Source organism: Notamacropus eugenii, chromosome 1 (genome assembly GCF_028372415.1).
Source record: "Notamacropus eugenii isolate mMacEug1 chromosome 1, mMacEug1.pri_v2, whole genome shotgun sequence".
Taxonomy (NCBI): domain Eukaryota; kingdom Metazoa; phylum Chordata; class Mammalia; order Diprotodontia; family Macropodidae; genus Notamacropus; species Notamacropus eugenii.
In genome coordinates, this window is record NC_092872.1 from 530452895 (window position 1) to 530476416 (window position 23522).

Below are 23522 nucleotides of genomic sequence, written 5' to 3' on the forward strand. Positions count from 1 at the left end.
TGAGGGCAGAGGCTATCTTTGGCCTCTTTCTGTACCCCCAGCTTGGCACTAAGTAGGGTAGTAGACATTTAATAAGTGTTTCTCCATTGATCAATTACGAGGCGCCTGGCACGGACCTGCTTCATGTACTTGAATGAACACCGCCCCCCGATCAAGGACAAAGAGACTCCGAGGGGGAAGGGGCCCATCCAAGGCCCTACAGGGAGTAAAAAGGCCAGGCCCCGAGCCCAGGGGGGCTGAGCCAAGCTCCCCTTCGTCAGCGTCGCAGTTCTAGGCTACATGGTTAAGCTCCTCTGGGAAGCCAGGTTCAACATGAACAGACTGACAATGCCTGAATTTTCCTGCAAAGGGCAATCTTTTCGGAAATCCCAGTCTCCGTTTCCAGTAGCGCTAAACTGTGGTCAACGTTCCCGGCAACTTCTCGTACGATTGAGTTGCTCAGGAAACGAGGGACGGAGACCAAAACTGGAAAGGGAAGGGTGGGGGGGAGGGGACGCAAGGAGTTTGGGCACTGCGCTTGCGCGGCCTCGGCCATCCGGAGAGCCTGGGAAGAGAGTGGGGGAAGGGCTCCCTTGCTTACGTGCGCCTAGCGTAAGGGGAGCTTCAGCGTCACGCAAAACGGCTGAGCCTCTGGGACGTCTTGCGTCGTCGCAGGAGAGTCGGTGCGTTGGAGCCGGAAGGGGAGCTCGTCGCACCGGCGCGGCGGAGAAAACTTAGTGCGCTTGCGTGATGGGAGGGGAGCGAAGGGGAGAGGGAGGAGAGTTGCGCCTGCGCAGCAGCAGTTTCGGCTTTGGGGGTGGCGGGCCGCGGGGCTAGGCTTGTGGCTGCGGGTGGCGTCCGGGGCGGCGCTGCTGAGCTCTCTGGAGCTGGGCGGTGCCGACGAGGAGGAGCCCGGAGGCGGCGGCGCTGGCGGCTTGTTCCTGACGCGGCTGCGTTCGTGGGCGCTCCCTCCCTCTTCCCCCCGCTACCCCCCTGCCTCTGGTTCACTTATTTAATTATTTATTTTCGATCTGTGTGTGGGTCTGTGGGGGGTGAACGCATCCTGCTCTGCGGGGCGGGGGGGAGGGAAAGGGGGAGCCGGGGCCGAGCCCGCAGAGGGGTGATTCGCCTGGGAGCGCGGGCCGCCCGAGCCGTCGTCACCACCGCCGTCACCGTCACGACCGCCGATAAGCCCTTGTTCCCGCGGCCGGGAAGGAGAGTCGAGCGCCGACAAGATGGCGGACGGGGAGCTGAACGTGGACAGTCTCATCACCCGGCTTCTGGAGGGTGAGTGCGGGCGCCCCCGGGGCCGCCGCCCCCTCTCCAGGCCCCCGAGCTCCGGGGGGGCGGGGCGGGGCAGCGGAGGAGGCTGAGCGGAGCCTGGAGCTTGGCGTGACACCCCCCCAATCCCCGGGGATCGTGGTATCCCGCCGGCCCGGGGGGTGGGTCGGGGCTGAAGTCCTCTCCGCTCGGCGGGGAGCCGTGCGAATTGGCGGGGCCGCCAGGGGGGCGGGAGGGAACGGCTCGGTCCGAGCGCGGGCCCCCTTCCTCTCGCTTGGGGGCGGGGAGAGACTCGAGCTCGGGGGCTCCCAGGAAGGGGGGCGACCCCCCGGGGTGGGAGCCGAGAAGGAGCTGGGAGTCTCGGGCGTTCCGGACACTCACAGGTTTCCCGGATAAATTCTGAGTCCTGGTCTCCAGAAACTGACCTTTGGTGGCTCCCCTGTTCCCTCATGGGGTAGCGGGTTCCGCTGCGCTCTCCTTGGAGGCTTTGGATCCACTTTTATTTTCGGGCCGTTTACCGAGGGTAAAACCTTATTGATAAAGAAGCGAGAGGGGGCTGGGGAGAGTTGAGTAGTCCAGATTCTATCCAAATATGTGATCGGTTCTATGACTAGATGGTAGAGTTTTGGGGATGGCTTTCTCTCCCCCTTCTGGGACAGATGCGACAAGGAGTGATCGACATTGAAAATCTTAGCGAAGTAGTCTCAGTAAATAAAAAATGGTGGAATTGGGTTGTGTGGCTTCACTGATTCACATGAATTAGAGTTACTTTTGTACATGTCACTCCTAATTAGTTTTGTGCAGAAATTGGAAAGTAGCCTCCCCCTCTTTTTTTCTTAAGAATTTCAGTTAATAAATTTCGTTGACTGTGTGTTCCGCTGAGCCATGGAGGATTTTTTTTCTTTTTCCTAAAGGGATGTTGAAAAAGTTTAAAATTATTTCTTATAAAATGTAAAAAACTGAATTGTACGTTTCAGTTTCATTACCGCCTTGGTCTCCCTAATTACCCCCCCCCCCCCCCCAAAGAAAACCACCATCTATTCCATAACTAATTGTTTTGCCTTTTAGTTATAGTAGAAAAACATTTTAATGCTAAGAATCCTTGTCAAATAACAATACCAAAATGTAGCATCAACTACCCTAATTTGTTTGCTTCCTAAATTACGTGAAAATAGTTGATACAGTGAAAGAGTACTACTTGCTTTTGGGAGATCAGCAAAATAAGGTTTATTTACTTTTTGGAAAATTTCTTTTTCTAACCTGTTGTATCTAAAGAACTAATTAGTTCTGTATAGTTATCTAGTGTGACTAAATATATTCAATCCAGATGTGAAAGTCCGTAATAGTTTATTGCTTAAATAGGAAACAAAGTTTTGCTGTGAACTCTTTTTGCCTTTTCCTCCACGCTGTCAGTTATCCTTGGGAGGCCCCCTGGTGCCTATAATAAGTGTTAACTTCTTAACGAACTTACAACCCATCTGAAAATTTTTCTGAGGTTGAAGTCTTTGCCTGATAGGGGCTTGATTTAAAAAAAAAATCCATGGAAAATAAATTAGTTGGAGTAGTCTGGAAAGATAGGTATGTCTTCTTATAGAAGGTGTTGGGCTGTGAAAATGGCACAGCCCTATGGGAAAGAGCTTGATTTAATCCTTGAAATGGCCTGGCGAGTGATAACATAATAACATGCCGGAATCCCCAAATATTCAAATTTTGTTTATGATAGTGAAAAGAACTTTAGTGCTCAGTAAACATGAATTCTTCTCCTTTGGAATTAAAGTAAATTGTATTAATTCTGGATGGCCAAGATTATATATAGCAACAGTCCCTAATATGGCAGGAATACCATTTACTAGCTATGTGACATTGGACAAGTCACTTCACCTCTTTGTGCCTCTGCTTTCTTATTTGAAAAATGAAAATAATTTTTTAAGCTGCGTACTTCATGCTTTTGGGAAGATCAAATAAGATAACAGATGTGAAAACACTTTGGAAGCTAGAACACATTATGTGTCAGGCATTACCCTTATGGAAAAAATAAATAAATATACACATGCGCATATGTATACACATGTACAGATATATAAAATCCATTTTTTAAAGATGTCCATACTTTCAATGAGTTGAATCATTAAATTTATGTAGTCAAATGTTGCTTTTAAAGTAGCTTGCTGACTTGAAACAATTTGTTAGAATTTTGCTGACCTCATTGGAGAATTCAGGTCTTTCTAACCCCATTGGTACAAATTCTGAGATTGGTTTTGGATTTTAGAAATATGAATTAACAGGACCTGTGCTCTCTTGATATAGAGAACTTTGGACTTAAACCATTTAAGATTTTTTTACTTATTTATGTTCACATATTTTGTTATGGCAGGGTACAATTATTTATAATATTTTGTTAATTGGGATTTGGGGATATCTTTTTGAAATTCACTTTTTGTTATGACACTGCTGTTGTGAAAGTTCATGATTCTTAAGAGAAAAAAGTGAGCTAAAAAAATCATTTTTATTTATATTTGCATTTGCGCACATACTTCAATCACTAGTTTAAAATAAACAATTGAATTTCCCTTATACTTAACCTTTAAAATGTGTTGTGATGGATAGAGTGATAGACTTGGAGTTAAAAGGCTTGGATTCAAATTTGACCTCTGACATTTATAAGGTGTGCCACCTTGTTCACTTACTCTCTCTGAGCCTCTCTTTTCTCAGGTTAGACTCAGTGGCCTCTAAGGTCCCATCCAGCTGTAAATAATGTGATCCTAATTTGCAATAACTTTGCATTTTTTAGATTAAAAATTGAAATTTCATTCTTATTTTTCAAAACATTCATACAGTTAAAAAAAAAATCTCTCACAAACTTCAATTTTCAGCTCTGTTGTATAGTATATATGCCATACACTTCTAAAGTTTCTTCCAAATTCAGCATATTTGTAAAGTTGCCTTGTGGTATAATCATGATCAAGTTTGCCATCAAGGGAACAGATAGAAAATTTGCCTATATTTCTACACATAGGAAAAAAGGTAGTGGGTCTTTAAATTGGCCAAATGGTACTGTACCATGTAGTCTTGATTTTTTTTTTCTTGTTTTTAGCCTGAATCACCTGTAGCACACCTGTAGATATTTATGACTCATTTTATGTGAATTTGTCTATTTTAGAGATTCTTGACACCTGTCATCGATAATATTTTTCAAAAGGCTTTTAGATCCTCTAGATGGAAGACATTTTTATAGTAGTAGCATCTAATGCATAGTAACATCCTGTTGATGAGCTACTTTGAAAATTCGTGTCTTCAAGTACAAATTATAAAAGATACTTTTTTGTTGTTAAGAACTAGTAGTTTCTACCATTTAATTCCCAGTGGTGATTCTACCAGCACTCTTACCACATTTTTTCTATCACAGCAAGAATTTTTCTTTACCTGAACCTGCTAGCTTTGTGTATCTCTCATAATGTCCTCTGTGATACATACATATATATATATATATATATATATATATATATATATATATGTATGTATCACAGAGGACATTGAGCCCCATTAGAGGGAATCATTGTCCATCAAACTAACTTAGTTGCCTATATGCTTGGCCTTTTTTTTTTTTAACCTAATCTGTGGTTATCATTAATGTGAGGAACTTCCTCCAGTGATGCAGATCCTCTTCTTCATTGCCACTTACTGTCTTAGTTACCTGGTGCTAATTAGGCACATGACTTGATGTCAGGGATGGGACTTGAACCTACGTCTTCCAGAATGGAAGCCAGACTATGTCTATCCTTCCCAGCACTCCATCACTCCCAGGTCTAATCTGTCAACAAGTCCTGACCTTCCTGAAAGAAAAAATTCTGCTTTGTACTTTGCTGGTAGGTTTTATAGGTTATCTTTTTTGCAGTTTATTAAGAATTATAAAACCTTATTTTTATTCATGTCTTGTTTTTATGCCACTCATTTGGATTACTATATTTGTACCTAGCTAGCCATTCCTGTGTAACAAAGAATAAAAAAGAAATAAAAGGTATTTCAGCAAAACCAATCAGCACAATAGATAGTTTCTGATGGTATAAGCAATATTCCATTCCTATTGTTCCCCGAACCTGTGTAATAAGAATGGCAGTGCATTTTTTTTAGCTCACTTTTGAAGTTCATCTTGGTTATTATGACTACATGAAGTTCAGTTTTGACTTTGTTCTTCAAATTTACATTATTGTATATATTGTTTTCCTAGCTCTTTTTCACTCTTTCAGTTCATATTTCTTATCATGCTCCTCTGAATTCCTTGTTTATAGTTTCTGTATCATGACAACACTTCATTACATTCATGTACCACAATTTGTTTAGCCATTTCCTAATTGCTGGGTGTGCACTTTGTGTATAGTTCTTTGCTTCCACATAAGTGCTGCTATGAATATTTTGGCATATGGGGTACCTTTCTGCCTTTGTGTCCTTGGGGTCTATTAGGGCTAACAGCAAGATTTCCGGATGAAAGGGTAAGGACATTTTATTCGCTTTTTAAAAGCATAATTCCAAGTTGTTTTTCAAAATAGTTTGAAGAGTGCACAACTTCATGGTTAGTGTATTTAGTGTGCTTGTCTTTCCCTGCTTTTCCCACATTGATGAGAGTTTAACCACTTAGTCATTTGAGAAGGGGTTTGAAGTCATTATTGCTCATGAATTTGATGTAGTACACAACTCTTTGACTTTATATATATATACTTAGGATAGGTTTTTTTTTTAGCTTTATAATAAAGTTAAACTTAAACTTGAATGTTATAACATGACCTCATCGAAAAATTGGCATTGCATAGGAATTATTCCAAATGAATTAAATTATATATCTTTAACTCAATAGTTCTTTTTTTTTACAAAGAATAGTTGTTTTTTTAAGACAAACCATTGCATTTTCCATCTTGCATCTCATTTCCCTGTTTTGCATGTAAATGTAAAAACTGGGATGTTTACTCATTTTATATGTTCCATTTCCATTATTTGTGATCTGTTAGTATTAAAATGGCAGACTAAGAAAATAATAATGTGCTTGGAAATCCCTTTCTAGATATGATAACTGAATTTGAGAATTGAAGTAGACTATGATGAATCACTTCAAACACTTGTTAAATTTTTTTGATTAAATTGTTCAAATTATGGGTTTTTTTTAGGAGGCCTAGTCCCTTTTCCCTTTAAAAAATATCTTAAGAAAGTCTTATTGTTCTTGTAGAAAAATGGGGAAAGATGGACTTGCCTGATAGTTGGTTCAGACTTGGTTGAATGTCCAGACTTGGAGCAGTCATCATAATTGGATGTCACCTTGGAAGGTGGTCTTCAGGGGAATGATCTAGAGATGAATGGTTGGTCCTGTGCTGCTCATTATTTTGATCAGCATTTTGGATGCCCTTATGTCAGTCATTTCTCAACCTCTTTTGTGACCAAAAAAAAAAAATTGAAAATATCAGATACAGAAACTTTGGTAATATATACAGTAGTCTGTCTTATTAGTCCCACCTTTTTGCAATAGAGGTATTATGTTATTGCTTCTCTGTCACGTTCACTGATTTTTCTATAACTCAGAGTTGTTTCCTTTTAATGATACTTTTCTCTCCATCTTCTTCATTTAGGGAATTTCCCTGTCAAGGAAATTCTGGTGACTGCAGTCTTTCTCAAAGATTCAACCCAGTCATTTTTAGCCAACTGGCCTATAATTTTCCCATAAAGCCTTCCCTCATTTCCCTATTTGGAAATAATCCTTTATTCGACCTTGACTAGCATGTGTTTTTCTAAAGTTGTGATTTGTAGTTTTTATAATTTTTTGTAGTTACTTTTATAATATGCTCTCACTAGATTATAAACTCCCATGAGATTACTGATATCCGTATCTCTTTTATTATTTAGCATAATGTCTTGCCACATAAGGACTTAATAAACCAAAGGGGAAAAGAAAGAGTTGCTGTAATGTTCTAATATGATCATACCTTGGGATCCTCAGTGTGGGAATTCCCTTCACCGAAGCAAATGGCAACTGTGATAACAGTGGTTAATCATCAAGGACCTATGATTTTGTCAGTGTGAGAATTCTAAAACAAATTGAACCCTATCTGTAATTTAATGGTCTTAGAGTTGTATGAGCTTCACAGAGATTAAGGGATTTGCCCAGCTAGTGTCAAAAGTAGGATTTGAACTCCAAGTTTTCCTGACTCAAAGTCACTCCACTCTCCACTCTGTCTACTGTGCCATCCTTAATCTATTTACCATGTTTAGTGTGCTATGTTTCAGTTCTTAATAGTCTTTTATTCTTATTAATTTTTAACTTGGCAAATTCCTGGTTATGATCTAAATCTTAGGTTTACAAGACCTTATACTAGGTAACTCCTTTGGTGTCACTTGCCAAAGTACAGAGAAGAAATAACCAGCCCTTGAATATTGAATTTGCCAGCCTTTAAAAATGATTTGGTTATATGAACGAAAACATAAAGTGATGGTTCCTCTAAAAAATGATTTAAAAGAAACATATTAAAGGATTTTCATTCAGAATTACTATAAAATATCTGTGCATTATGTACAATCAGGACTTATATTTAACTGTGACACTCCTTACAGAAAAAAAGGAATATTTAAATAATTGGAGAGAGATTCATTCTTCATGCTTGGACCAAGCATAATATGATAGAAATGATAATACCTAAACTTACTTACAAATTTCATGTTCTGTCAAATTATCAAGGAACTACTTTATAGAACTTGAAAATATATCAATTCATTTGGAGGAATAAAAGGTATAGAATCTCAAGAGAAATGTGGGGAAATGTAGAAATGAAGGGATCTCAAAATATAAAGCAATGATCTTGAAAACTACTTGATATTAGTTAAAAACTAGAAACGTGTAATCAGTTACTAGTACAGACTAGGTAAGTCAGATCCAGGATCAGTTGAACATAAGTGTTCAGTCAACTGAACACTATCGACAAGTTTGGTAGAAAGTATGAATCAGGTTTATACCAAATACTATAATTAGCTCCAAATGGATACAGAACTAAATATGAAAGGTCAGATAATTTTTTAAAGATATGAGAAATGATATGATATTAATCATATGAGAGAAGAAGATACCTTTCACAACTGATGAGGTGGAGATTTAAGCAATGGCCAGAGCTGATCATGAAAGAGATTATTTTGATTAGATAAAATGAAAAGTGTTTATATGAGTTAAACTGTAACAAAAGACTGTTGCCTTTGAGGGGGTGAGATATTTACATTATTTACATTTATTTACATATTTACATCAAGCTATCTCTTTTAAAAGTCTTACATCCAGATATTTAGGAAATTGACATACAGAGTAACTAATACAAAAGTCTCAGTGCAGTTTAAAGCTTTTAAGACACTATATATGATAGAGCACTTTATTCATAGATAAGTGGTCAGAGGATTTGAACAGAAACTTAGCTAAGGAAATAGAAGCTATCAGCAAACATGAAAGAATACTCCAGATCGCTAGTAAAAGTGAAGCAATTTAAGCCTATTCTGAGGTTTTGTCTCATAGCTGTTAATTTGGCAAAGAGAATCAAAAGCAGCAACAGTGTTGTAATCGGAGTAGGGAAACAGGAATGCTGACACTGTAGGTAGAAATGTGAATTGACTCGAGCCATTTTGGGGGGAAAAATTGTTATTATCCTGGAATAGTTACTAAACTTAACAAATTTTGGCACAATAATCTCACTGTTGGGCATATGTTTTAAGAAGGTCAGCATCAAGAAGAGAGAAGTTAATTTCAGTGGATATAATTGTCTCCTTTGTCCATGGCATCTGGTCAAAGAGCCAAATTCATTGTAAAGCCTGAGTTTCAGAGCCAGTGCAACAAGGTGCCCCTCAGAAGCAAAGAATGACTTTTGAGACCCCAGTTAAATGGTATTTGAGACAAGGACTCAAACAACAGTAGAGCTGCCTTTGGATGTGAACTTTTGCGACAAACGCTTTGTAGGAATTTAGTCAAGTCCTTCCCACCAAGATGATATAGGGAGTGTATGGCCCCCAAGGTTTTGGGAAAACTTTGAACATTGTTGTTGCTCCATATCTTCCAACTAAATATATCTTTGTAAAAGTCCATTTTTTAAAACTATGATTGATTTTGTTTGTGCAAAGATTTTGTTATGTGTAATCAGAATTATCCATTTTGTCTTCTTTGTTCCCCACGTATTCTTTGTTTGGTTGTGGGCTCTTCCCCATCCATGGATCTTGTCGTGATTTCTTTGTTGCTCCTCTGGTTTGCTTGTGATACTTCCTTTTGTATCTGAGTCATGTGTCTACTTGGATCTTATCATGAGGTGTTAGTCTGTGTCTAGTTTCTGCCACACTGCTTTCTGGTTTTCCCAGTAGTTTTTATTAGGTGCTGAGTTCCCTACTCCATTGGCAAAAGTTCTCTTTAATTTCTTAAACCTCTCTTGATTTTGTTCAGCATTTCATTGGTTATTTAGCCACAGCAGTACATTGGGCTGATTGCTTTAAATTCTTTTCCTGAGTTGTAACTGGTAGTTATGATGAAGATTGATCATTATGATGATGAACTGAACATCAGTTTAACACATATTTATTAAATGACTACTTAATATGTAAGCAGTAGGCAGCGTAGTACAAACATAGTACTTGTCAGGAAGACTTGTATTCAAATTCCGTCTCTAACATACTGGCTATGTAATTCTGGACAAATCACAACCTCTTAGTGGCCCAACAAATCTCTTATATATAGACTATATAACTTGCAGGACAGTTGCATTGTAATGGGAGTTCCTCACAGGGGTTTTCCCATATTAATGAAAATACTGGTCTTATAGGAGTGACACCTCTTTTATGTAGGGTTAGGCTGAGAGTTCCCTTTAAGGCAATGGAGAGGATCTTCTTTGGATCATCATTGTTTTGGCTTCCTGGCTGTCTGAGGCATAAAAGGTTTAGCCAAAGTGGGTTAGTGTTAGGTTTTATTTAGAAAATTCCCACTACCCTGAATAAAATGCCTTATTGGTCTTGTTTGGCTAATTGTTGTGGTGAATGCAAAGGTGGAAGCAAGTAACCATTCTATCTGAATTAATATACTTTTTAAACTTCAGAAATTGCATCAATATCATTTTACTTTTGAGATTTTATCCTCAAAGATGATAAAAGATGGAAAAAAATCAGTATTGGAGGGTGTGGGGGAAGGCAGTCACACAGATACACTTTTGTTGAAGTTTTGAATTGATCTAGCTTTACCCTGAAAACAATTTGAAATTATAGAAGAAAAGTCACTGAACTGTTCAAACTCTTTGACCTAGGGATCCCATGACTTGGCATGTATTTCCAAAGGAAGATCTTATATATTATCAAAATTATCTTACTACTTTTTGGTAGCAAAAAGTAGATGTCCATAAACAGGGAAATTGTTGAACAAATTGTAGTATATGAATACTATTAACACTGTTAAGAAAAATAATTGGTATCCAGAGAAACATGGGAACACTTATCTAAATAGCTGCAGTAAAATAAGAAAAACCAGTAGAACAATAGCTAACAAAAAACAGTAGAACAGTAACAAAAATATTCTTTTTCCTTCTTTTCTTGTCTATCGGCAGGGAATGTGAGCTCCTGACTCCTATGTCCAGCGCTTTTATTATACTACTCTTATCATGCCTATCAAGAACAGACTTACATCTAGAGTTGCATAGTGTAATCAGTGGATGTTATTAAAAATCCAGATAATATAAGAATTTTTAGTTGAATTGAAGTGAAATAACTTTAACTTTGAAAGAGGAAGTTCTTACAGACCTGTTTTTCTCCTATTTTTTTGGACTACCCTTTCTAAATTTTGGAGAAGAGGGATTGAATTGTGTAAGATAGTTTTGATAAATATTTGCAAAATAAAAATAGCTTTAAATTTTTCATAGGAAAGGAGAGACCTGATAAGGAATATTATTATCTCCCTCCTCCCTTTTTTTGGGGGGGGGGCCCTAAAGGGGTTGCATATTTTTAAAGTAGGGTTGGTAGATGAGTTAGATCTTTACTAAGGGCTTTAATAACCTTTCAGATTATTTGGCTGTTGCCTCTTTGCTTTCTCTCTTTCTCACCCATTTTTCTCTCTTACCTGGGTAGATTATAGAACTGAAAGTCCAGTGGTACAATGGATTTGATGTGAGAGAACCTGGTTTGAATCTTGACTAACAGTTAATATCTGTGTGACTGTAGGCAAGTTACTGCACCTGTCTGACTCAGTTTCCTCATCTTTAAAATTTGGAAATTAGGCTTAGATGACCTCTAAAGTGCCTTCCAACTCTGTGATCCTGTTGGGAATGGGGTTAGGAGAGGGGATCTGTCTTGTATTTATTGAATAGAATTTTCTGTTTTTAATTTAAAAAATGAATGAGGAAGGGGGCTATTTCTCATAAAACTCTCAAGTGTTTATGTATTTTTAACCTAAGCATGTTATGTTCTTTGTGTCTCTTTAGTGTACTCTCTTAGAATCTTGAATACATTCTTCACTTATTTTACTTGCTTTTTCTTTGCAACAAATAGTTACTTTAAAAAACCAAAACATGGCACTTTTCAGATGATTGTCAAATGACACTTTAAAAAAACCCACTTGTTTAAAATAATGCCTTGGAGTTTAGCCTTTCTAGATTTGATCTCATTCTAAAAATGAATTTATTTTATTTCATTTTTTAAGTGAATACTATGGTGATTTTATTCAATTTAGTACTTACTGAATTCCTGTGTTGAGCCCAACGTATAATTCCCAAATTACTGCTATTAGGTACTCCATAATTACTTGTTATTTAACTGGCTTTCTCCTGTGCTTGCCTTGTTGGTAAGAACTTGGTGATCTTTCAAAGAATAAGCCATAAAGCAGGCATTTGTTTAAAAATTTAAATGTTGATCATAGTTCCAAAATGTAGTTCTGCCTAGAAGTACAGAAGAGAGGTAAATAAGTTGTTCATCACCAATAAATAGCTTGCATTTTACTTAACTAACTAGAGTACTTTTCCACCTAGCTAAGCCAATATTTCATTCTTCCAAGTCTGTCTTACATGTGCCTTTCTGTTTTCTGTTATTTCTATCTCTCCATTCCTTTCACTTAACCAATTTTTTAAGTAGACTTAATATCATAAAACATTTCAATCTGCAGAAAAGATGATATATGAAATTGAACTTCTATTATATACTGCTCTTTAAAAATATGTATTAAAAAATATTTTAACACAGGAGTAACAAAACTGCTCTGGTTATCTGTATTTCCTTCTGAATGTTCCTTTTCTAATTTTTTCTCTGCTCCTATTCAAAGCCCTTTCCTCAGGGCATATATCCCTCCCACACAAAAGTCCTGGATGAATTTGTATATAGCAACTTTTTTAACCTTTCTAACTGATTTAGTATTCCACTCACCACATTAACTATTTCAAACCTTATCATATCTTAACAGCCTTACCTCTTTACCAACCCCCCTCAGCTGAGGACCTAAATTATTAAGTACTTCATGCAAAAAAATAAGCCCTTCACCCTCTGCTTGTCACATATCACTGAAGTATCTTCCCTTAATGTCTCCTCTTTCACCCCTGTCTGTGATGAACAGGCAGTCCCTTCTATTTGCTAAGTCTTAACCCCTCTTCATGCATCCTTGATCCCATCTTTAGCAGATTGCCCCACCATTATTCAGTCTTTCTCTTATCTTCAGTCTCTCTTTATCTACTAGTTCCTTCCCTGATGTTTACTAATCTGTCCATCTTCAAAAAACAAAACCCTAACTTGACTTGATCATCTCTTCTAGCTGTCATCCTATAACCGTGTTTAGGCTAAACTTGAGAAAGGTGTTTGTACTTGGTGCCTCCACTTTTCCCCCTTTTCACTTTTCTCTGAAGCATCTGCCCCATCACCTTTTACTTGTACTACTGCAGTAGCCTTCTAATTGGTCTCCCTGCTCTTAAGTCTCTTCCTACTCAATCTTTCATTCAACTGTCAGTGATTTTTCACAAAGTGCACATTTGACCATGTCTGTGCCCTAGTCAGTCAACTCCATTGCCTCTCTGTTACATACTGCACAATCAAATATAAAATCTTTTATTTCACAAAAGCCCTTCACAACCTGGCCCCTCCTTTCTTTTCCATTGTTAGTCTGTGATCCAGCTACACAGCTTACTTGCTGTTCCTCACATGTAACACCATCTCCTAACTCCATGTATTTTTACTAGTCAGTCCTCCATGTCTGTAATGCCTCTTTCCTCTCTCCCTCTTCCATTCTGGCTTCCCTTGCTTCCTTCAAGATTTAGCTTTCAATTTAGGGGTGGCCCCTCAAATCCAAGTCAACTGCAACTCATGTCATCATTCCCTAATGTCATGGACCTCTTCAAGAAAGAAGGACAAACACAACATGTGAGTAGTCTCCTTTCCTTCTCCCTCTCCGTACCTAAGGGTGCTCTGCCCAAAAGAAGGTTCATTTTGTTGGCTGAAAGCTAGCTCATTAACTTGAGTTTTACTGACAAGATTTCTCTCTCAAAGACCAAGCCTTAAACCAACTCTTTGTGGAGCTCTTAGATTGAATCACAATAGATCCCTGCCTCCTAGCCCCAAGTGAATATGATAGTAACTGTTTTCTCTTTTGGCCAGCAACCCCTGAGGGTCTTCCCCTCCCAGTAATTTATTTTTTTTTAATTGAAGGGGCCATCCCTTGACTCACTTCTTAAAGAGGCCTATTCACTGAAATGGGCATTATCTCAGTTAAAGTGAGACCCTGAAAAGACCTTAGCCTTAAAAGGTTAGGGTCTCCCATTGGATCCTGAGCTAGTCAGCCTGACAAATATCAGGCCACTGGACCCAGCTGGCTCTGGAGGAGAAAGTGAGGCTGGTGACCTTACACAGCCCTCCCTTACTCAAATCCAAGTCAGCTGCAAGTCATTCCCTCTTGTCATGGTCCTCTTCATAAAGGACAAACACAACAACTTATCTTGTATTTATTTGCATATTGCCTACCTCATTAGAATGTAAACTATTTGAGAATAGGGACCTTGTTTTTGTCCTTTTTTCTTCATATCTCAATGCCTGGCACATAGAAAATGATTAATAAATGTTTGTTAATTGAAAAGTTTATTTTTTAATCTGTTTTTATTGATGTATTTTTTATTGCCATAGTTTCTACCTTTATCCCTCCTCCCCCTCCCATAGAGACATATCTCAAATGACAAATGGTGTTTTTAAGGCCAAAAAAAAAAGGAGGAAAAAACAGCACAACTGATGAACATACTGGAAAAAGTCTTAAAATATTATATAATCTGCAACATTTGTGGACTCCTACTGATGGGGTTCAGACTCTGGGAACTTCCTTGAGCTCCCCTGGAATTTCCTCACTGAACCTGGCTTTTCATACTCAAATTGAGCTCTTTTTGCTTCTCCTCACAGAATCTGACTTTTCATACTAAAATTGAGCTCTCTGTTGCTCCTCACAGAATCTGACCTTTCATACTCAAATTGATCTCTTCCTGTATCTCCTCACAGAATCTGGCCTTTCATACACAAATCTGTGATCATTGTCTGTTATCCCTTAATTGCCCTACCTGCTTCCCACCCAAACCCTCCATTGCCTTCAGGTGTTTCCAGTCTTTGACCCTCCTTGGACTTCTCCTCAAGACCCTTCCTAAACCCCTCCTCCCATCACCCTGGACTACCAGATTCCCCCCCCCCCAGATCCCTCCTATACTCTTCTGTATTTAAGTCCCACCTTGCCTCCATGAAGGCGCTCAGATGCAATCCAGCTCAGACTCTGTCTAGCTGAGATTCTATCTGGCCTGCTTGTGAATACAAGCGTTACAAATGCTTAGGCTCCTTAAGAGGCAACCCAATTAGGTGAATCCTTAATAAACTTTGTTTTCTTTGGCTTTAAGAAGGCTTGAGTCGAATTCATTTGAGCACGACCCGGACCGTCGGTGTTTTGGGGTCCGTATCACCCCTCAACCTCTTCATTTTTGGTTCCCTGACCAGGAATTGAACCCAGGCCGCGGCGGTGAAAGCGCCGAATCCTAACCACTAGACCACCAGGGAACCAAAAATGAAGAGGTTGAGGGGTGATAGGGGACCCCAAATGGGGTTCAGTGAGGAAATTCCAGGGGAGCTCAAGGAAGTTCCCAGAGTCTGAACCCCATCACTACCTCTGTAAAGGGGAGGGATGGGGCATTTATCTTTTCATATCTCCTCTTTCAGGCCATGCTTTTTCTTTTTTCTTTATAATTTTACGTTAACTTGTGATTGCCTGTGTGTGTGTGTGTGTGTGTGTGTGTGTGTGTGTGGTTCTTCCCGTTTACATTATTGTAGTCATTGTGTATGTTTTCTTGGCTCTGCAAACTTCACTCTGCATCACTTTATATAAATCTTTCCATGCTCCTCTATGGTTACCGCATCTTCATTTCTTACAGTATAGAAGTATTCCAGTACATTCATGTACCACAATTTGCTCTTCACTGTCACAGAATGTGCTGCTATGATCATTTTCATGTGTTTAGGGACTTTCTTCTTATCACTGGCTTCCTTGGAGTATAAGCCACTTAGAAATGGAATCTCTGGGTCAGCAGGAATGGACGTTTAGTCACTTTATTTGCATAATTCTGATGTGCTTTCCAAAATGATTGTACAGTCACAGCTCCACCATCAGCGCACTAATGTGCCTGTCTTCGTACAATCCATCCAATGCCAACTATTCCCATCTTTTGTCACCTTTACCAATTTGCAGGCTTTGTATTGAAATCTCAGTTATTTAAGATTTGCATTTCACTTGTTAGTGATCTGACTATTCTTTCATATGGATGTTTGTTAATATCTTGCAATTCTTTTGAAATTTTTTTGTTTATATCATTTAATCATTTATCTGTTGGGAATGGATTTTGGTTCTATAAAATAGATGTACATTTACAAATATGTATATATGTTGATTATTTATAGATCTTGGATACCAAACCCTTATCAGTTTTAATATTAAGGTCATGTATCCATTTAGAATGTACAGTGGAATATGGTTTTGGTCTAAGCTTAATTTCTTCCAGACTGCTTCCTAATTTTCCCAGCATTTTTTTAATCAAATGGAGTTCGTTCTTAAGTAGTTTGTGTTGTCTGGTTTTTAAGAGCTAGGCTATTAGTTCCATTGTTTTGATTCTCTCTATTTTCCTAGAATTTTGCCAAGGGCTAAACAGCAGTGATAGATGCTAGAAACCAGCTCCGCTTTGGGTATGGGTCTATCTTGACTCTGAAGAATGACTGTCCGTTGGAATGGAGTCTTGTTATCTTGACCTAGCTACTGTGAGGGATTAGGTCTAGGAAGACTAGGCATGGTTGAGTAGGACAGAGATTCGTTGAAAGGTAGGAGCAACCCTGGTGGTCAGACTTTCTAACTTTCAGGACTAGGCATTGGTGTCTTGGGTTTCCATGCCATGGTTTGTAGGAGTTCGTTAAATCAAAACGAATGAAGAAAAACTTACTATATATTTGATAATCTGCAGTTCGTAGATGCTGTAAAGTTTTAAAAACATATATATGTATGTGTATATATATGTGTGCGTGATATATATATATATATATATATATATATATATAATATCTATATATCTATCCACTAATGGGGAATGATAGATCCTCTCCAAAGATTATTGTCAAGTTTTAATGAAGCTTTGAACTGTTGCTCCCCAGTGGAATAATATTGCTTCTCAGTCACACTAATTTTTGTGAGTACATAAAGCTGTGCAGTAGATTAAATGAATTGGTCACCTTTGAGACGATGTCCCCTGACTGCAACATTTGAAGCATCAATTTGCACCAGAGTTTTGATGGAGGTTCAGGTAGGTCAAAACCAGAGCTGTTGAAAAGTAGGTGTTGAGTTAAATTAAGGTATCTAACAAAAGCACTGCATTGCTCCCCCTTTCCAAGGGTGTTTGTAGCTATTTTATCAGGCATGTAACTATGGTAGAAAACTCTCTGGTAAAGAAGTAATAGTCCATGAGCACTAGACACTGCCTTAGCTGTTGACCGAGCAAGGAATCCTTTTTGAAAGTTGGTCTCTACTTTTTGTACATCCATCTGTTTGATTGTACCTTCTCAAGAATTACGTTTTTTACCTTTTTGAACTGGGACTTTGAATTAAGTCATCCTCAACTGGCTTAAAAAAATTTTTTTTGTTTCAGCGAGTTTCGTCCTTTCAAATGCAGATAGGGATCAAGACTACACCTGTGATTTCATTGGTAAAGGAATTTAAAAAAATAAAAAGCTATTGCCTCTGGCTGATATTGGAACATAGAAAAACTGGTTAATAACTCAGTCTTCTGTTCTTGCTTAGCTAATAAAGTAATCTTGCTTTTCTTTCCATTTCCTTTCTTTGGCCTTAGAGCAAACAATATTTGTGGCCCTTCAAACCTCTTGGCACACTTGTATTAAGCAGGTACTGCTGCAGCTGCTCAAAAATTCTCTTTTCCCTGGAACAAAAGTAGTTAAGCACCAAATAAACTTTAAAAAGTTAAATCTAGATGTAAACACCATATTTTAACCACATTTATCATTCCATTACTTTGTCGATTACTAGCACATAAAGATCAAGGCAAGTCTTTACTTTTAAGAATCAAGGAATTACTGAAGGAAGAATCCTTTGGTTATTTAAATTTTAAGTAACTGCCATTGAAGTGGCAGACTCCCTTGGTTCAAAGCAGGGGTGGGGAGCATATGGCCCTCTAGGTCCTCCAGAGCTGCCCTTTGACTGAATTCAAACTTCACAGAACAAATCCCCTTAATAAAAAGATTTGTTCTGTAAAACTCGGACTCAGTCAAAAGGCTGCACCCAAGGATATGTGGAGAGAACCTATCATTTCTTTAGTGGACAAATAGATTTTTAAAAATTGATAATATCAACAAACTGCAGATCCCAGATATGGAAAGCTGTGTTTCATTCATTTTGATTTAGTCAGCCACATCTCATGCCAGATGGCCCACTCCAACACAACAATGCCTAGTTCAGAAAGTTAGAATACAGCTCTATCGCCAATGTTGTTTCTACCCTTCAGTGATTCTCTAAGCTACTCAACTATGTCTAGACTTTCTAGGCTGATGACTGTCACTCTGGGTGTGTTTCTTAGTAGATGGGGCTGAGATTGTTAATTTGAGATTGTCTAATTGAAAATTGCTAAGATACCAGAATCAGACTAGCTCTCAAATCTCCAAGTACTCTTCTCTCCACCTAAACTTTAGACTGAAGTGAGTCTGGCGGGACATAATTCAAAGAAGTACTATTTGAATGAAATAAACAGATTTTAACTTTTTTTTTATAAAATGTTATTTGATGCCTTTTGTTTTTATGTCATATTCATCTCTGAAGGTATCCATTCTTCCCTTGTGACAAAAATTTTAAAAGGAAACAGTTCTACACAGCCAACTAATATATCTAGAGTCTGGGGCCATCCTACTGTAGAGCTGTGATCTTTTCATTCTAATCTCCACAGTGAAGGGAAGAAATGGCTATCTTAATTCTTCTCTAAGGTCAGTTATAATGTGTTATTAAAATGAATCAGTAAACATTTATTAAGCAAACAAAAACAGTCCACATACTGGATGAATGGGACGTAAGTAGAAGGGGGAAGTCAATAAAATCAAAAGAAGTTGGGAAAGACTTCTGTAAAAGGTAAGGTTTTAGTTGGGATTTCAGGGAAGCCAGGAGGCAGAGATGAAGAAGGAGAACATTTACAAGTATGGGGGACAGCCAGAGAAAATGCCCAAAACCCAGAAATGAAATGTTTTCTTTGTGCAGCAACAAGGAGGCTAGTGTCATTGGATTGAAAAGTATGTTGTGGGGATTGGAGAAGGTTAAGCTGTAAAAAGACTGAAAAGGTTAGGGTCTAGGTTATGAAGGGCTTTGAATACCAAACTGAGGATTTTGTATTTGAACCTGGAGACCCAATGGAGTTTAATGAGTAAAAGAGTGATGTGGTTGGACCTGAGCTTTAGGAAATTTACTTTGACTGGCAAATAGAGAATGGATTAGAGTGGGGAAGGACTTGTGACCCATTTGGAGATAAGGGCATTCTTCAAAGTGGTGGTATTGTTAAAGAAAAGAATAGGACTTATTCAAGGTGAAATTAAAAGACCTTGACAACATGTTGGATATGTGGGAAATGAGACAATGAGGGATCTACAATGACAGCTGAGTTTTAAACCTGAGGGACTGGGATGATGGGGATGCCCTGGACAGTAATAGAACATTTTGGAAGGGGAAAGGTTTTAGGAGGAAAGATAATGAGTTCAGTTTTGAACATGTTGAATTTAAGATGTCTATTGTATATCCAGTTTGAAATGTCTGAAAAGAATTAGAGATACGAAACTGTAGGTCAGGAGAGAGTTTAGGGCAGGATAGGTAGATTTGAGAATCATCAGTATAGAGATTGTAATTAAATCCATGGAAGCTAATGAGATCATTAGATTAAAAGTTGCTCCATTAGATTGTAAGCTCCTGTCTTGCCTTTTTGTATCTCCAGCACTTAGCACAGTTCCTGGCACATAGTAGGTACTTCAGTTTAATTGTTTTTCAGTCATATGACCCCATTTGATGTTTTCCTGGCAAAGATAACTGGAATGGTTTGCCCTTTCCTTCTCTTAACTCATTTTGCAGATGAGAAACTGAGGCAAACATGGTTAAGTGACTTGCCCATAGTCACACAATTAGGCCAGATTCAAACTTATGAAGATGAGATTTCTTGATTCCAAGTCCAGTGTTGTGTTTGCTGCCCACCTAGTTGCCCCATAGCAGGCACTTAAATGTTGATTGATTGATTCCAGACCCAGTACTCTATTGACTATACCACGTTTGAAAGTGTACAAATTAAGATAGTTTCTTTTCCTAATATAAAGAAATTCTGTTTTATACAAAAATGATCTTTTTAATTGATCATAAGATAATAGATTTAGAGCTGGAAGAAATCTCCCAGGTCATCTAGTCTAACCCCCTCATTTTATAGATGAGGAACTGAGATTAAGTGAGTTTATGATCCTCTGACTCCAAACCTAGTCTGTACCAGTCTGCTTTCAGAAAGTGATTTCTGGAGTTGAAGGTAGGTATCAAGAGGAGGCACCACTTTGGGCTAAAAGTAGGGTTCTTAACTTTCTTGTGTGTAATGGTGCCTTTTGACAGTCTGCAGCTTATGGACCCCTTCACAAAATAGTATTTTTAAATGTATAAAATACATAGAATAACCAAGGAAATGAATTTTATTGAAATAAAGTTATCAAAAAATTTTTAAGCTCACTGACTCCAGACTAAGAACCTGAAAAGAAATGGATTAGTATTAGTATACATTAAGCACTTTCCAGACTGCTAGAAAAATGTCAGTTATTATAGTACCAAATAAGTGATATGACAGTCAGTGAAGTTCTACTATAACTCCCTGATGTTTATATAGCATTATTTTTCAGGATTTCATGAAACTGATCTGCCTATTAAAAGTATTTGAAATCCAATTAAAAGTATTTAAAGTCCAATCACTGCTGTTTAATTTCACTTAAAATCAACCCATTGGAGGCCATATACAAATAACTTTTTAATTGCTAGAGCTTTTTTTATTTTTAAGACTCAGAAATTCAGTAATAATTATTCACATTTGCATATTGCTTTATGCTTTACAAAGTATTTCCCTCCCAGTAACCCTGTGAGGTGATTATCATAAATATCATTTCCATTTTATAAGGAAATGGAAGCTCTGAGAGCTTAAGTGATTTCCCCAAGGTCACGTTAACTAGAAATGAGGTGTCACACAACTGGTATTCTTTCTACTCTGCTATAAACTGTTTTTTTATAGCCTAAATTTATGTAAATTTTAATTTAGTTAAATTCAAGACATTAAAAGGCTGTTAAGTACAAGACACTGTGCTAGGTCCTGAGGACACAAAGATATAACTAATAGCACTAGGTCTCCAGGGATTTTCAATCTAATGCAATATAAGAATGTATATAAGTACTATGATACAAAGAAGAGGGAAGAGTGCAAATTTGGGCAATGTTAATTTAGAAGGGGGAGATTGCTTTTATTTGAGTGCTGATGGGAGAGCATAGAGAGAGAGATAAGAATTGTTGCATGGAAGAGGTAGCATGTAAATTGGCCCAGGAAGGGGGAGGTACCAGTTGTAGTACATTCCAGACACAGGGAGTCGTGTGAGTAAAGGTACAGAGCAAGGAGAAGACAAAATGGGAATGAGGAAGAGAGGGGAAGAAGGAGATAGAGAGAGTAGTCTGGTTTGATTAAAACAAGGTATGTGAAAGGGAGTAAGTAATATGAGGAAACTGCAAAGGTAAACGTAGAGTACCTTGAATGCCAGGATCAAGAACTTAAATTTTATTTGATAGACGATAGGGAACCACAGAATGGTTTTTATAGAGGAAAGTAGTGCTCAGCTCTGTGTATTAAGATTATTTGTGGAACAGCAAGCAGTAAGAAGAATAAATTATTGAGGCAGGAAGACCAGTTAGACTGTAATTTAGGCAAAAGAGATGAGGGTGTAGTGGATGCTGAGGAAGGGAGCCAGATACAAGAACTATTGGCTGAGACAGATACTTCAGAATTTGGCAACTGTTAAGACAATGTTTTTAAAGTGTTTTGTAAGCCTTAAAACATATAAATGCTAGCTTTTGTTACTACTACTACTACTACAACACTTCTACTCATTCAAAACATTCTGAGGAGTCCATAGGCTTTACCAGATTGCTAAAGGGGTCCATGACACAAAAAAGTTCAGAACCCCTTTTTATATATAACCTCACTTTATATTTATCTTCGGTTTCCAGTCTGGTATGTTTAAATAGATTCTCTGCTTTTCGTGGTTTGGCCATTTTAATTGTACTTTAAGAAAATTTCCTCCAGCTGCTTGTTTCTTCATCAACCAAGGTATTTTTAAAATAATGGATGTATTGTCTCTGCATGTAGGTTCTGTGAATGCTTACCAAAAAGATTGCAGAGCTAGATTATCTATTTCTTATGCATCTACTGTGTTTTAGAGGCAGTGTGCTGATAGAGAGCTGGCCACAGAAGCAGGAAGACCTGGGTTCAAGATCAACACATTGGCTGTATGATTCTGGGCAAGCAAATCTCTTATTCTTTCAGGGCTCACTACTACTCTCTAAATAGTTTGCAGAGGAAGTTCTGGCCTCCATTGGAAGAGGGAGTTTTCTAATTTGGGAGTTGCCTGTGCAGATGAAATCACAGATTTAGACCCTATGCCCATCCTGTGTTCTAGGCACTAGGGACACAGAGATGTCAAGAGCCTCACAGATGAGTGGACATGTATGGGTTGTCATCTATATCATTAGATGAGGTCATAGAAGTATTTGAATACTAAATTGATGAATCAGAAGAATGCTTTAAGCCTAGTTTACATAGATTTCATTAAACTATTTGACAAAATATCTCATACCATCTTTGTATAAAAGATGTGGCATAGACAGTAATAGAATTAATGTTGCTGTTGAACTGGGTGTATGCTTGGCAGAAAGGTGGCACACTCCAGGGATTTGTGTGTAGCCCAGTAATATTTTTATCAGTGACTTGGATAGTCATAGATCTTTTGCTTATCAAATTTACAGATGACACAACATTAGCAGTGTTGCCTATCATACTAAACAACAAGATATACGAAGATCTTGACAAGATACACTAAGCAAGGCCAGTCTATTAAGATGAATTTAATAGGAATAAATGTCCTAACACTTGGTTTTTAAAAATCAAATTCCCATTTGTGTGGCTATATGGCAGTTCCTTTTAAATAAATCTGGGGGTTGGAATGGGTGGTAAGTTCATTATGGTAGTTTGGAAAATTAAGGTATATTAGGATTCATTGAGAAAGAGATTTTAGGGATAAGGAAGTGATGCTCCTGCTCTGTTCTATGTAAAGCAGACTGCAACTGAGTATTGTGTTCAGTTCCAGGGATTCCATTTTAGGAAGCATTCATACCCTTTACTGTCTTACCCACTGTATGTTAGAAAAGACCTTTTTTGCCTCCTAGCTAGACTTTTGAAGTTCTCTCAGAAAATCGAGTCCTGGCATTTAAAGCCCTTCACAGTATGACTGTAGCCTATCTTTCAACACATATTTCACAATTTCCTCTCATAAATTTTTATGTTTTATCTAGCCAGATTTGCCAACTTACTCTTCATATTCAGTATTCAATTCTCACCTCCATTCATTTGCACAGGATATCTATCCCCTCTGCTTGATTTTCTCTCCTCCCTCATCTCCACCTCTTG

At 38.2% G+C, this 23522-nt stretch overlaps 1 protein-coding gene and 1 non-coding gene across 3 annotated transcripts in view; one reads left to right on the plus strand and one right to left on the minus strand.

Moving 5' to 3' along the window:
- The first annotated feature begins 643 nt into the window (after positions 1–643).
- Positions 644–23522, plus strand: part of PPP1CB (protein phosphatase 1 catalytic subunit beta) — a 76645-nt gene continuing 53766 nt past the window's right edge. Inside the window, exon 1 of one of the 2 annotated variants that reach the window (XM_072634076.1) lies at positions 644–1266. In XM_072634076.1, coding sequence (XP_072490177.1) covers positions 1215–1266 — 52 coding nt within the window. In that variant the 5' untranslated portion in view covers positions 644–1214. Of the gene's footprint in view, positions 1267–1577; positions 1784–23522 lie in introns of those variants that run through there. The other variant, XM_072634077.1, reaches the window with a different exon arrangement.
- Positions 15235–15306, minus strand: TRNAE-UUC (transfer RNA glutamic acid (anticodon UUC)). Its single transcript has one exon. It is a non-coding gene; the product is annotated as a tRNA-Glu (tRNA).